The sequence below is a fragment of the Trematomus bernacchii genome, unplaced genomic scaffold, assembly GCF_902827165.1.
Source record: "Trematomus bernacchii unplaced genomic scaffold, fTreBer1.1, whole genome shotgun sequence".
Classification (NCBI taxonomy): Eukaryota; Metazoa; Chordata; class Actinopteri; order Perciformes; family Nototheniidae; genus Trematomus; species Trematomus bernacchii.
Window position 1 is genome coordinate 8,337,992 of NW_022987973.1, and position 16,364 is coordinate 8,354,355.

General features: G+C 36.8%; 2 protein-coding genes across 2 annotated transcripts; one reads left to right on the forward strand and one right to left on the reverse strand.

Annotated features, from left to right (window-relative positions):
- The first annotated feature begins 1,085 nt into the window (after positions 1–1,085).
- LOC117471700 (cytochrome b5) lies at positions 1,086–5,389 on the forward strand. Its single transcript, XM_034116884.1, has 5 exons — positions 1,086–1,571; positions 2,441–2,569; positions 3,529–3,555; positions 3,667–3,698; positions 4,041–5,389. Exons 1-5 carry the CDS (start codon positions 1,377–1,379, stop codon positions 4,129–4,131), a joined length of 474 nt encoding a protein of 157 aa, XP_033972775.1. The 5' UTR covers positions 1,086–1,376; the 3' UTR covers positions 4,132–5,389.
- A 2,888-nt stretch (positions 5,390–8,277) lies between these two features.
- zgc:162592 (uncharacterized protein LOC561993 homolog) lies at positions 8,278–12,568 on the reverse strand. The gene is made up of 2 exons (XM_034116214.1): positions 11,599–12,568; positions 8,278–9,828 (listed from the first exon to the last, which is right to left on the reverse strand). The coding sequence occupies exons 1-2, from the start codon at positions 12,407–12,409 to the stop codon at positions 9,533–9,535; spliced, it is 1,107 nt and encodes a 368-aa protein (XP_033972105.1). The 5' UTR covers positions 12,410–12,568; the 3' UTR covers positions 8,278–9,532.
- Between the last annotated feature and the right edge of the window lie 3,796 nt (positions 12,569–16,364).

Genomic DNA, 16,364 nt, shown 5'->3' on the forward strand with positions numbered 1-16,364 from the left:
CAAAAATCCGTTTCTGAGTGTTGCACTTGTACGAGGAATTAGCCGGCAAACTACGTTCAGACTTTGGCATGGTGTGCAGAGGTGGACAGGCATGCTGTGGGGCTGAGGTTGGTGACAGGGTTTGAACTTTATACCAAAGTTATTGCTGCTGTTGCAAGAGGAACCATTTATTTTATCTGATCGGTTTGTATGACCAAAAGTTATGCTTATTAAAGAATATTGTATTTTTTTCCAAATGTGTCTCCCAATACTATTGGATTATAGTTTAATTAATGAATTTGATAAATGATTAATGTGCCTAGAGATGATGAAATCCAGACTTTACGTGTTAATTATAGGGTTGAAGCATTGGCAAATATTGTATGTGTTTATCAGTAGGATACATATGCTTCACAGGCCCCCTATCTGCAAAGAAAGAGGCACATATCACATCTTATTCTCCCATGTCACCTATGTCACTTAAGCACAGTATTTGTTCCATAAATTAATCAAAATTCAAATGCATCAGTCCAATTAGAATTCTGAACTATGAGAACACATGCCCAGCCCTGTAGGTCTTCAACTAAGGACATTGTATTTTACTGGTAACCTGTTTCCCATTTTGTGTTCGCACGGTGTGACAAATTCATTTTATTTTAACATGCAACAATTTAGAGAGCATTTTTAAATGTAGGCTACTGGATATCCAGGGGATATTCAATTTAGTAGTGTAACCCAGAATGTGGTATATATTTACACATATTAGGATAGACCGTTGTTCATCTGTATTTTATCACAACTTATTTTCAAATTAGAAATTAGTTTGATTATAAAGACACATGAATTCAATTCTCATCTGTATTGCTTCGCAGTGAAGGTGTGCAATGGAAACTAGAATATTATTCCAATTACTTTATATTATTATATCCCACATAAAAATGTTACAAAAGCATAAAACAACGAATGAGACACGTATGTATGCGCAATGGCAGCGCAGAGTTGATCACACTAGAAAATGTCCTAGTCTCATGATCATCAAATGCTCGATTCTGATTGGATACCGATCTAAAAGTCACCGGTTCATTGGTCAGTTGTGGTGTTTGTGCTTCACGGTAAAATAACACGCATTTCATTGGTCTCTTTCACCGGTCGCTGACCTGATGTGCCGGGTTAGGTTTTTTTTCTAGTTCCTTACATTTTGTAACGTTAGCGTATGTGTGGATTTGTTTTTGTCATCTTGCCTCTACTGTGTCATCAGAAGCTTTTTTTGCACGGGTAACCCACTAGCTTACTACTCGTAGCTAGATAGAGCTACACCCATAGCGGTAAACACAAGTTAGCGTTAGCTTGCTGCTTTGTCGGTTTAGTATAGTATTTCCATCAACGTTTACGTTAAAATGGGTGAGGAAATTAACGACAACCCTTCAGGCAGCGGACCTGCTGATAACACTGTCGCTGAGGGAAACGGCCAAACAGTAGAAGCTGGTGTAAAATACTACACACTAGAAGAAATAAGGCTACATAACATGAGCACTGACACATGGCTCATCGTCCACGATAAAGTGTATGACCTTACAAGTTTCCTTGAAGAGGTAAGAAAGATTTTCTTCCAACCGGTTTAAACAATTGTATCACCATTGCTGTCATATTTTAAGTTTTTGCTGTAAGCCTTTGGTTGCCTGATTCTGCTAAGAATTACGTCACTTCCTGGAATTACAAAACTGTCCCTGTTATGAGTTAACGTGAAATGTTTGCAGACTGTTAAATTAAAACTACGTTATCTGGCATTTAAAGTGTAGAGGGTTTTTGTTTGTGTGATTTCACAAGCTCAAGTCAATCGATATGGCTAGAGTTTATCTTGGGCAAACTTTCATAACTTCTTGCATTGTTCGCCTATTTTACGTTAGGTCAATAGGTGGCTAAACACACAACACTAGCTAACCTGTTGCCCAGCATTTTTATAAAGGTATTATTGCTTAGTTGTAGAGATGAACCGATATATATGTTTATTATAATAATAATAATAATAATAATAATAATAATAATAATAATAATAATAATAATAATAATAATTACAATTGTTATTATTGCTGGAAGTAATAATAACAATTGTAATTATGAATCTAATTCTCCTACATTTTTACAATGACATAAACACTTTATGTCATTGTAAAAATGTAGGATAATTAGATTCATTGTGAAAATTGCATCATGATGATGCTGTTTCAGAGACACACAGGTCATCTTAACCTTACCTAATACAACTATAAGATAAGATAACGTTAAGCAACACTGTGATAAGTGACCAGGGTCATTAGCAATACCAGTTATTGAGCTAGTATTTCTGTGAATGTGTTTATTGATATGGGCTAATTTAAAACGTTGTTAACTGTATAATATTTTGAGTGTGGTAAGGAACTGTAATAGCTTAACTCTTTGTTAATCAATTTTATGATTTCAGCATCCGGGCGGTGAGGAGGTGTTGATAGAGCAGGCTGGATCAGATGCCACAGAGAGCTTTGAGGATGTGGGTCACTCCACAGATGCCAGGGAGATGCTTATGCAGTACTACGTTGGGGAGCTCCACATGGTAAGATCCAGCCCCTGTTCTCTCTTAAAGACCTCATTCTGTTTCTGAAGTATTATTAACTTCAGTGCATATCCCTTTGTCAAATAAAAAAACTGCCATCAAATCATTAACATTGCTTGAATCTATCCTGACAAAACAGAGTCAGTAATACATGTCTACAGATCTATTTGAGATCGGTAAGAACCAAACAAATTGTTGCACAAAAGTAGCATGTTAAACTTGTTTAACCAGTTTAACATGTTGCCCCAAGAGCAACATGTTAAACTGGTCTTGTCTCTGGGATAGGTTAACACAAAGGGATTTTTTCAGACTGCTGAAGACTCATAGTGTCATCAGCTTAAATTCATATTAAACTTTTACAACAAAAAAAAGGGACTGTGTATTTTGTCCACAATTACTTTCATTGAAAGGGCTTTAGGCAGGGATCTCCATCTGTATTTGTACTAACCAGTAATGAAAATGTGCTTTACAGAAAGTAAAACCTGTTCTACAGTAAACAGTGATAGAAACCGAGATTAGACCACAGAGAATGTGGATCATTCAAACACGTTTTTTTTTTTGTTAAAGTGTTTATTAAAGGATGTTTAAATAGAATTTACCATGTCTTATTATTTCATTAATTATTAAGAAAACATTGTATGATGGGATAATTACATTCAGAAGATAATCATACTATGTAATTGTGATAAGGTTGCATTTATTCTCGTGATACTGGTTTTAAATTGAAAGCAGTTCTTCATTGCCCCCAGTCTTTAGTGTTTAAATATCCCAATGTTTACATTTTTATATATCACTAGCAGCATTTGTAACCGTTGTTTCAAACTAGTCATTTATGCAATTACCTCTGTCTTTTGATCAACTATGTACTGCCTGAGATACTGTCTTAATCCATATTAATGAGTGTAATTTGTGTCAGTCAACACATGACAGTAATACTAATTTATTTATCTTCTTTGCAGGATGACAGATTAAAGCAGAAGCCAAATGTAAGCCCCGTGGTTCATCTGAACTGCAACAGAATTTACAAACATTATACAAATAATTTTTTGATTGTGAATAAGTCATAATATTTCTTTGTGTCTTTTTATCTGCTAAAGGAGGAAAATTGTGTTAAATCAGGAGAGTCCAGGTGAGTCATTATTGTGCCAGTCTAATTGATGTCTTCAAATGTGTTGTGTATCAATGTATTTTGTATTATTGACAGCTCAGAAATGGCTATTTAACAAATTACGAAGAAAAGCGAGTAGAAAGTGCTCATTACTCAGCCGAATCCTTGTTAATACGCAAAAAACAAACCCACAACTAAATACTGCTTTATCTGATAAATGATTAAATGTTTGATTTTCACACATTTCTGATATATTTATTTTTAATTGTCTTTAAAATGTTCAATATAAACACTGATGAAATTACAAATAAGCCATAAACATGTGATTTTATTTATTTATTTATATTTCATTTATCCCATCAGCTCCTGGACCACATGGTTGATACCTGCTATCGTCGCGACTGTCGTTGGCGTTGTGTATCGCTTCTACGTGTTTGAACACAAGTCTTCTTGAGTGTTGGCATCGTTTTCTCCTCTAATTATTTTCATCTGGAGGCCTTGAAATGTTTGACCAAAACCTCCTCATACTGAACGCACACAATTGTGATTCTCTGCAACAACAAAATGAGGCCAGCAGTTTGTCCTTGTCCATCTACATATAGTGCAGACTTAATTGAATTGTCTGCCTTTTAGTATATTTGTATTTCATTGTCACTATGCCTGTTGTCATTCATGTTTAACATTGTCATTAACTTAAGCCTACAACATACAAAACCAATTTTTGGCTTTGTATGTTCATACCCATTTGCCTGAAAAGAGAAAGGTTATGTTAACAGCCTTGTACATACACCATGATTTTGCTGATAGAGAAAATGGAAACAGTAAAGGATACGTTAGTATGCAAAATGGTAATGAGATCAGGATAATAGTTTACCATGACCATACTTTTTACACTGAAATATCACTTGCGATGCATTTTATTAGTTTTGAATAAAGTGAACATTGTTACAGCTACCTTTGTTTTAATTGGAATCTGGAGTTTATTTCATTTCTGCACTGTTCTGATTGCATGTATTGCTTAGTTGCTAATGCATATTTCCGATTATGTAATTGTAGTATCAAATCTTTGTCTGTTCTTTTTTTGGATATAGTGGTGAGTTCTATTGTATCAATAATTATTTAAGGTAGATTGTATTCTGACATGTCCTATTTTTTAAACTTATACTGCTGACAGTGAATGATGAGTGAATAGCCTTGAAAGAAGAAATATGTTTTTTCATTGTTCCGTTTGGAAATGTTATTGTTTCTCACTCTGCCATTTGTTATTTAACTGCTGCTTTTTCACAAATGTATTTCAATGTAATGCATCTTAAATCTATGTTGTGGTACTAATCGCCAGAGGTTTTAAATTAAATCTGGTGTGTGTTGCAAGCCACAGTGCATACATATTTAATATATCTATTTTAGTTACTTAACCTTTACAAATATAAGTTTGCTGTTCATGTTTTAGCACTGCAGAATATATAATGGTAAATATAATCTTTGCATAGCATTTGTAAAATCACTCCTTTTACTGAACATACTGAAACAGGCACCTGATTACCACCTGTCATTTCACAAAAGTTAAACATTTCTGGACATAACTTGCTGCCATTTTAACATGTGATAACAAATAAGTGTAGCAGAATCTAGTTGGTTGACAAATATTTTCCATCTTCCAACTGATATTTCCTGTCTTTAATGGCCTCTTTGAATAAAATATTTCAAAACAAGTGGCTGCTCTCACTGAAATACTGTGTACATATTTGAAGATATAGACTAAATATGAATATGTGGTGCAGTTTGTGCACAGTACATTCATGTTAATATATTTGTTAAGGACGCTCACATCTGCGGAAAGAAGTCCGGTCTATTTATCTGTATGCGTCGGGCTCCTTAACAGCCTGTCGGGTGTTCTTTTACCCATAATGACCGCCTCGCTGCACATTATCCCTTACTTACACCATTCAAGGAAAAATTGATCTAAAAGTCCCTCCCCTGACATTATACAGGTTTGTGTCGTAGGTACATTTTCTTTTTTCTTTTGCAGATCTAACAAAAATGTCCACGCTATACTGTCTGTATGTAACTATATACCTTTAGTAAAGGTTTTAAAACTGGTTTACTTGCTGACAAATACATTACATATGTTAAATAATGACAAATGCTATTGACAGGATGAGCATGGGAACAAGTCAAAGTCAACTTTATTGTCAATCTCAAAATATGTTTGTACACACAGAAAGATCGAAATACTGTTTCCCACAGTCCCCAGGTATACACAACTCACACATTAAAATGCAAGAGCACTCAATGATTTACAAAAAAACACAAAAAACCGTTTACTTCAGTAAGCAGGATATATATAAAAAAAGATGATGTACATAGTGCAAAATGGGAGTGCAAAATGTGAACAAGGAACACGCCCATAGATAAAACAAGTCCACTCACACAGTCAGCACTTTGTTATTAAATGTGGCAGCTAATCTGAAAAGAGTTGTGAAACACGTGCAAAATGCTAAAGCTGGCTATACTTTTCAAACCAGCTCTTGGCCACAGTAGCTTAGATTAGTGATTATTTATACTTTGACCAAAAAGCTCATTTGAAATCTATTGTAACATAGTAATGGGGGTATTATTATATTATTATATTATATAGGCAACATAATAATAATAGCTCAATGAAATGATATCAACTTGTTATGCTTAACAGGAAGGTGACAAAATAAAAATATTTGTGATCAAATGTAGGACAGCTTACTTTACGACATTAAGGTTCCTCATCATTTGGTAATTAAAATAATAATACAATACATACTTTTACCCTGATCTATTTTTTCCATTTCATAGTGTGATATCAGCATACTTGAACACTTGAGTCCTGAAAAACCTGCTCCCCTCAGCTGCTTTCCCTGTGGAGAGGATCAGGACGCAGTGATTGAAATAAAAGCCTTCCCATCTGCAGCTCTCACAAGAGCCCTCAGCAAACTGCAGCAGCACAAATCAACCCCCTTTGATTCATCCTAATTTAAATCAGGCCAGGACATTTCAAGAACTTAATGCCCCCTTGTTGCATAATTTTATGAATTGTTAAGAATTAGAATGAAGTGTTTCAGTTTATTTTAAATAAGACTCTAATATTAAATGTAAAGAAAACGTGCTTTCGTTAGTTTAATGTGCATCATGATCAAGTCAAAAACAACCTGGAGAATCTTTGACTAATAGTTGAAAAAAAACAAGTCAAATGAATGCCTTTCATTCAATTTAGCACAACAATATTCAATCACAAATTATGTATGATGATTACATGGAAATGTTTTGCCATGCAATACTTAGTAAAAACACAAGGTGGCACTACAACTTCAGCATTTTATTTTAAACTGGCATCTATGACTTGTGCACATTATTACTGTGAAAATGTCTGGAGACAAATATGGACAGTTTTTGCACTCCTGCCTTTATTTAGTGTACAAGGCTACAAGCCTAAGAACATGTTCTAGACATGTTTCTGATCTCTGTTGCAGGTTTCTTTCTTAGTTGTTCACTCATAAAGCCTTAAAGCCATTTTACATCCACGTCAGCCTTGATGTTGTTGCAGCAGTTATGACCAGACAGAATGATGCACCTTCATGAGACAGCTTATTGTATCTGTGGGAATACATGAAGCCTTCAGATAGACATCATTCCCCATGACTGGATTGCCTGTCATTTTTATAAAGAGTCATCCTCAAGGAGAGTCGAGGCTGCTAATGCACTACACTCCAGGGTCCTGGGAGACCTGCTCGACCGCCGGACTAACACTTATAGATGTTGCATGAAAAAATCTGATGCCTGAAAAGAGGTTTGAATCATTCCAAAAGCTTACCTTTTTGTTGAACACATATTCACTATCAATTGTTTTACTTACGATGATGTTAAAATCCAAATCCTTATTTGTTTTCAGGCACACAGTGATACCAAAGTCGAGATACACTTGCTTACAGAAACACAATGACGGTGTCACATTTTGTGACGGGAAAGGAAATCTGGAGAGGGGTTTGAGGAATTGACAACTGCCTAAAAGGTTCCCTGCACCAAACTTTCACAAAAAGAAAACACCTTTATTTCCCGAGGAGGCCATTTAAATTAATACGTTTACTCAAGTATCCTGGAGCCCTACAACACACCAAATCAATATTAAAAAAGCCTTTGAATGTAAAAACAATTAAACTAATGTACATAGACCATGTGGTTACACCTGCTTTATATAAATATGCAAGTACTAAATACAAATTCAGAAGCCAAAGCATTATATTCTCATTTTCGGATTAATTTCAATAATGCCGTTTAACTCATTACCACTGGCTCAATCTCTTATCTAACATGGCATTGCAGTAATCACACAATCAAATTCAAATGCTGCATCAGAATACACTTTACAGGATGTACAACTGATTGGGGTGAACACTTAGAGCCAACAGTAACAATGTCAAAAGTTTGTGCTGACCCAGATGTCTATTCTTTAAGTAATTTTAAGTAATACTAATAGTTTATTATTTATTCAATTTATGTATTACATGCCGTTTCCAATGTATTATTTGTCAGTCAATGCTTACAATGCAATTAAAAAGTGATGACACAATTCAAAGGCATGATGCTTTATTTCACAGATTATCCATAAACCAATACATTATCAAATGTTATTTTTTTCAATCATTATAAAATGTGGACTTTAGAAACATAACAACATGTATAAATACACAGGTAATATTTTAGTCAGTTATTGTTTTTACATAATTTAGTATACACATAATTTCCACAAGTTAGTGGAGAGGACAATCATTTGCAGCTGCACTAACATGAACGATGGTGACACCAAGCAGAAACACAAAAGGCTAAAAAGGTTGTATAAAATGTTTCTGAATTTGAATTTCTTTAGATTTTTGGGGAAAACAATACTCTTGATTAACTTTACATGTAAATAAACCTTCACTCTGGCAGTTAAATCTATTAACATAAACATGACATGGGCGTCACCAATTTCATATTGGATTAGAAGATACTGAGAGGATCATGGGCTTAATATCTCAAAATAAACAACCGCAGCTTCAGAAGTTACCCAAATTATCTCTTGACGGCACAAATGTGTTGACCTTTCTACAGTGTAGCTGCATAATTACTTTTCTCCTTGCATACATTGAAATGCCTTGACTTAAAGGTTAACTTCTCCCAGCTGTGATATGCAAAGGTCTTAGACGCACTGTTTGAAGTGAAAGGAGGTAGACGGCCTCCGTCCTCAAAGTGCTCGCAATCAGATAGTGATGTTAGTTCACAAATATTTTATATGAATAGGACTCTAAATATCAGTTTCTTGTGATGAAATAATTGAATATCCTCAAATGTTTGAAGTGAAATATGTTGACAGAGGCAACAAGTCTAAATATGCAACCGCTGACACTTTAAAATAAGGCTCATTATATAGCTGTATGCCGAATAATGGTGGGCATTTCTGACGCACAGACAAGGTAGATGGCGAACTATAAAACAACTAAAAAGGTGGTTTAAGACAAAAAATTGGCAATACTGTTTGCATGAGTAAAACAAAAAAAATCCAAATAAGTTCTATACTGAGCCTGTGTCCCACTCAACTGAACACTATCTTAAGACTGCAAATGTATAAAAAAATATATAAAAAAGTAGAATATAATTAATATAACTCAAATTACAGTGATGTAGACTGTACAGTTCAATTACTTGCCATTATAGCCTGTTTTAGCGCCATCCCATTTGCACTGCAACTTATCAGACCCATATCTCAGTATCCGAAAGACAGACAATACAAAGGTCACTGACCCCGTCCCTTACCATGCCAGTGGTGCTCTTCAGGTGCCCACATCCTAAGCCAAAGACAACAGTGTGCAGGTGGAGGATACGCTGGAGGAACGCTCATGGACACTGTTGTTATTATCTGTAATTCCCGACACAAAATCGGTCTTTGAAGGGTTGCAGCACCCAAGGGTGTCAGCCAGTTTGGGGCAGAGGGTCAGAAGCATCCTCTGGAGCACAAGGTGGAATTTCCTGCGGAAGCTTCGGTTTATCCAGAAGTAGAAGATGCAATTGAGGAAACCATTGGAGGTCGGCAGCCACACCACCACAAACTCAAGCCACTCTGGTACACTGTTTCCCGAGACCGCTGTGGGGCAAAAGACATGGGGATTTAATACTTCTATTATCACTACTAATAATTATAATAATAATAATCTTCACTCATTTTCAAATTCCACTATACAAAGTTATACACAAAGACAGCAAAATAAAACATGTCATAAATCCAATATAGGGTAGAAAAAAGGTAGGAAAGATAAAAATGTCTACATGAAATATTAATATAGTTCAAAAGGTAATCAAAACTCAAGTTGAATTAGGAAAGTCTTTCCTATAGAAGTACGTTTAAAAAGGGGAATCACTGACTCAGCCTCACAGACTGATGTCCTCAGGCAGATTGTTCAAAGGCCTCTGGTCCCTGGCTGCAAACACTCTGTCTCCTTCAGTTTTAAGCCCAATCTTTGACAAAATACCTCTATACCTGGGGTTTACACCTTACTACTGCGTACGTGACTAAAAAGGTCAGAGATAAAGCAAGGAGAGGCCATGAAGAGCCTTAAGAGTAATCAGCTAAATCTATTCTAAAGCATACTGGGAGACTAAAAGAGTTTGGAGATCATCAATAGATGTTTGGTTCATTCAAGCATCAATGCTATTACAGAAGCCCAATCCAAGTGTGATGAGATAATGGTCAAAAGTCTGTTTTAAACAGATAAGAGATTATATTTTTATAGGTACATTTACAAGGAGATATAAACATGATTTCACATTAAAAGCTAATTAAACTACTTTACAGTGAGGCTCAGTAGCATTTGGACAGCAGCACACTTTGAAGTTTAAGTTAATACTGTCAGCTTCATTTTGCAGGGATTTTCAGTCATATCAGATTAAATACAGCCCTCTTTGGAAAAGGTCTTCACTTCTATAAATATTCAGCTGTGACACGACATTCAGTCCTAATTACTCCAAGACACCACGAGGTCGGGGAAATTAGAAAAATAATTTTTAAAAAAAGGCCTTAGTCATGAAACTGTCTTTGCATCGTTATAGTGATGCCCAGAAATACCTAAATACCTTTGACATTTTTCTTTGCACAGTCACAGCTGAAATAAATAAATAAATAATAAAAAAGGGTAAAGTATCACTGTTTGAACTTTGACTTAGGGCTTTCTCCCTTATTAAAAAACAGAATATATATATATATATATATATATATATATATATATATATATATATATATATATATTATTACAATTATGATAACATTTCAGCTGCCTAAGTAGCCACTGCTCAGTAGCTAATTGTAAGATTAATTGCAGGAAGACATCAGGAGCTTCAGATATAAACTCCTGAACTACATAATTGAAGAACCTGTTATACAAATCAGCAACAGTCATATTGTTACAACAGTTAGTCCAGATATGGCACAAACTAACAGGATGCATAAGCTACATTCTCTGTTTTCCTTTAAGATATTACATTCACCCATGATCCGAACCCATTTGTCTTTGTTTTCCTAGAGACAACATTATTTGAGTGTGAAAGGGAGTCAAATTGTGGTTAATGTGCAGACTGGAGCCAAACAAGGTGTTCTCACTATGGAATTTGCAGGAACATTTGAACTTTAAAAAAATGATGCCAGGGAATTGTTGCACCAGGACAGCCATTATTGATATATTCCACCAATGTATACACTTTAATTAATTGAATGCTATACATTGGAAGCACATTTCCAATCGTGGTGTCTTCTACACAATTAGGGAAGATTAAGAGAGTCATCTATAGGCTATATGGCAGGCCTTTTCATAACTTTAAAACATTTTTTTTTAATGTTTATGTCCACTCATTCAATGCTTACCGTTGTAGATCATAGCTGCCATGCAAGGTGTCCAACAGGCGTAGTATGCTGCCATCACAGGCACGAGCACTCGGGATGCCACATTGTGTCTGCTGCGACGCGCACATGTGTATTTGCTCAGCTTCAGTCTCTGTCTCTTTGCAGCACACCACACTCTCAGGTTTGCGTGTGTCATGATGATGGAGCAGGGGAAAAATATCAGACATGCCAAACTGAGGGTGTATCCAACATTTGTCGAGTAGGACGGATTGCAGACCAGGGATGCGGTAGAAAAATGAACCTCGATAATCCCAACTGGAAATGATATTGGCAACAGTAGGAAGGGAGGGAAGCACCAGGCGAAGGCAATCAGGAGCAGGGTCCTTTTTCTAGTCATCAGAGAGGAATATTGCAGAGGGTAAAACACTGCAATATATCTCTCCAGGCTTATCGTGGCCAGCGTGTACATGCAGGTGGAGTAGACGGTGGCATTGCAAAAGGCCACGACGTGACAAAGAGCGTCTGGCCCTTCGGTGTAGTCCTTTAGCAGACTCACCCACAGATTCAAGGGCATGACCAGCAGCCCAAACGCAGAGTCTGCAGCGGTGAGAGAGAGCAGGAAGTACCGAGAGTTCTTTGACCAACCAGCCACGGATGAAGTAATAACTAGGAGAACTGCAATGTTTCCCAAAGTGATCATCACACCCAAAACGATAATTATGCTTATTTTAACGGAGCGGTGTGTCTGCTCCTGAAGTCTATGAGGGTCAACACTTGTGAGGGCCGACAGGTTAGAATCGTCAAAAGTGGAGAAGTTGAGCGTTGAATACATGTTTCCTTACAGTGGCATTGAAGCGACCAAAACATAGGACACGTGATGCAAAAAACAGGGTTTGGAAGTACGCAAGAGTATAAGCAAAGCTGTGGAGTTACATCAGGAAGCAGCGCTGCAGCTGCTTGTAGCTTTTAGGCTCAACAATCAAAGACACACCTGGTGCAATCAGGGTGGAAACAGCCCACAGCATCCAACAAAGCAGTGTCGCAAAGTCTCAACTGTTATCAACATCAAAGGCTACTTTATAAACTATAACTAGTTGAATGATTGTCATTTTGTAAAGTTTCTTAATATTTACAATTCATTTTACATTTAGTAAATTATATACTTTATATAGGCTAGGTCTCTCAGTTGTAGTTAATGATGTGTTATTTATACAGCATGATACATAAAGGTAGCCTATACTCTTTCCATTTGCTTCATACTGTATGTTATATTAACACAGTAGGCTACAACTAAAATAATCCTTCCAAAAATAGAAATGGCTATTTACAAGACAGCTGAAGGGTATTATATTTTCAAAAAAAGTAAATAAACAATCATCTAAAAGAAGTAATGAATTGCAATATTTCATCAGTCACAAATTATGAACACTATGCATTATAGAATCCAAATACATTTATATTTATATTTAACGCATGCATATGTGTGTTCAGGAGTTTGGATATGCAACCAATTTGATAGTTTAATTATCAATTAAGAGGGGCTCCTATAGGCCTTGTCTCAGGGATTGGCAGAAAGGTAGAGTGTAATGGTTTTGTACAAAGGATAGGGTGTTCATTTATCAGGTATATCTTTATACAACCTCATATTCCACAGGTACATTAAGAGAGTTATTAGTTGCTGTAATCACACCTCCTGTGTCATAGCTGTGAAGTGATGAGATGAGAACAATGGTTGCAGCTCTTGTTTAATGCAAAACCACATTTTTAACTGCACACTTAGATTACAGCAATCTATTTATTCAAAGCATGTGACTAGTGTATCAAGATAGTCAAAAAAGAACATAGATAGAGCATAGTATTTAGGCACCCAGTCAAACTGTTAGATTTTCTTTCTGTGACCCGCTACTGATGCAGTTGTCTGTAGATATCAGGACTTTTAGATGCAATAGTAATCAACCACCATATCGATACAGCTATCTGTTAGCAAATTATACACGGGTACGAGGCTAATCCACACTTCAGTAAAGATTTGTAGAAGCTTACCTGTTAGCTCTCTCTGTGGATTTATTAATTACAATTAGCAAGACCGTTTCAGCAGCTCAGGGCTTTTAATGCATTCAGAAGGGTTGTCTCGGTAATTGGAATTAATATGTGATGTGAGTGTGAAGTGTTGCCTCAACAGTGAGTTCTATACATGTATCAAAAATATCTCAGGAGTTAATAGTATGACAGAAGCATTTTCACACAAAAAAACCTTGTATACGGATCTAAGTATCGCTTAAGAAAATATTTTGTTCTTTGCAAGATGCCTGGGGGAAGCAAATAAAAATGCCACTATAGACTGCCCCCATTCCATCAAGCTCTAAATGTGCAGGGCAGCCCACCTTGGCAGCTTTCATCAACAACAATAACAATGAGTCAGTCAACAATAGATCACTATTATGGTCCCACATACGTTGTGCACGCTGTCACAGCCTAGGGAGACTGACGTCTTACAACCAATCATGGTCCAATTTCCACGATCGCAGACCATCAGTGTCATGCTTTTTCTCTACCTCCTGTTCCAATGACAAGCTTAAGTGTTTTGTCTGCACTCCTGAGTGGTAGCTGTCAAATTCTCTCCTTTAAAAAAAACCTGCATGACGCAAGGGCAAAGAAAAGGGCAAGAAAAGATTGTCACTGACCTTTCCCACTCAGGTAACCATCTGTTTCAAAGGTACTCTTCTGTGTGACAGGCAGTCCATTAAACAACACATATCAACACACTCTTCCAGGGTGCAGTCCCACACTTTCCTGCGTCCCCATGGCCTAATGCCACATATGATTTCATTATTCCCCCATAACACAATCAAAAGCCATCTTACAGGCCTTAGTGTCTCCCATTTCTATGAAGGGTTGAAAAGGATTTTAAACCTTGATAAAAGTAAATTCTTCCTATGACCTTGAGAAGTAGACTTTGTGGAAATAAATGTTAAATTATGTAATGTCTTAATATGCAGAAAAGAATGTTAGAGTAAAAGAAAATTCTGGTAATGTAATTCATATGTTATGTTGACATCTCCTTACAAAGCTCTTATGTTACTGTATGTAAGCTGCTAGTGTGTCATAGGAGGAAACTATACTTTACTATAAAAAAGTACACACACACACACACACACACACACACACACACACACACACACACACACACACACACACACACACACACACACACACACACACACACACACACACACTGTAAATATATATATATATGTCTACAGTATATGGCCCTAAGACACACAGCTTTTCTGCTGCCATGGCTGGATCCCCCCTGAGGACAACTGACAGCTCTCTGTGTTTGATATATGTGTTTCTCGCTGTCGTAATGAGTGGATTTCTCTTGGTGATGTCTAACACGAGCCCTGGAAGAAGGGATGGACTGAGACTCTTGGGTTCATATTCTCACTTCCCCTCCCCCAGCTGCACAGTCAATTGCATGCCTCTTATCTGATTCTGTCTCATTTTAAAGGGATTTGGAAGCACCAGACAGTCCCAGACACAGCAAATGCAACATATATTACTAAATTGCCAGGAATGGTATTTTTAGGCGTACAGTATACCAGATCCATTTATTTATTCCCTACAATTTTCCAGACTTGCTCCATTAGCTGTGAAATATTCCCTGTTTATCTCCATGATGCTACAGAGTTGACTCACAACCATTAAAGTGTTTTTATCAGCATGTAAATCTAATGTTTGTTTTTAAAGAGTTATCTAATCCACATTTTTTTTTAAAGAAGGAAGTGCACTCTGAGCCATTTTCTCCTCTCAGTTCATTCACAAAACCAGCTGCTTTTAGAGTGTTTCTGTGTGGCTAAAATCATGTTTTTATGTGACACAGAGTGTGATTCTATGTTGGTGTGGGTGTGCACACACCAGCAGTACTTGCCCAAAGGTGCATGTGTAAATGCAGTTGATCCTAGGCGGACATGAGTGAGATAGAGAGAGGGTGAATTTGTACATGCTTGCAATTGAATATCCTGTGAGTGGGTTGACTCCTCCATTGGCCTGATACTGTGCAGCTCTTCCTGATGTGGAGGAAGGCAACCATTGATTTTATCTGTCTGTACATGTGTGCTTGTATATGAATGTTTGTGTGGGCAGCAACACTCTAATTCTACCAGTGAGGGTTGATGCATGATGTTTATGGGAGATATATAGCGTTGTGTTTTGATGGGCAATTGTGTGAAACTTGATGTCTGGCCTGACAGTCTGTCAAACTGATAACGAGGCGATGTCAGCACAGACAAAACCAACCCGGCAGGTTGAAAGTTATTAAAGTGGTGCCTGAGATGTATCTTCTTTGTGCCAACAAATCATGGTGTACTCCCTGTTGACTCGAATAAGGAAGAGCCTCTCCTGTGTGCAGAGAGAAGTGCAGAAACTGAAGGGGAAAGTATAAGTGGCCTGCTTGTACATAATCATGCATTGCACATATCAATGGAGAAGTAAAATGTGGTAAGTGGACTGTATTCACATAGCCCTTTATCCAGTCGTTTCCACCTCTCAAAGCGCTTTACATTCTACAAGTCATCACTCATTCATTCATACCCCATTCATAGAGCAATGTGCCATTTTGCTCAAGTAAGTTAACATTCACAAAAACTCACACAGCAATGTATTCATATGTATCTTGTTAAGTATGTTGACTGCAAGAGCTGGGATCGAACCCACAACCTTCGGATTAAAAGGCTACAGCACTACCTCACAGCCACAGACCCCTAATCATATTCAATTTTCAAATC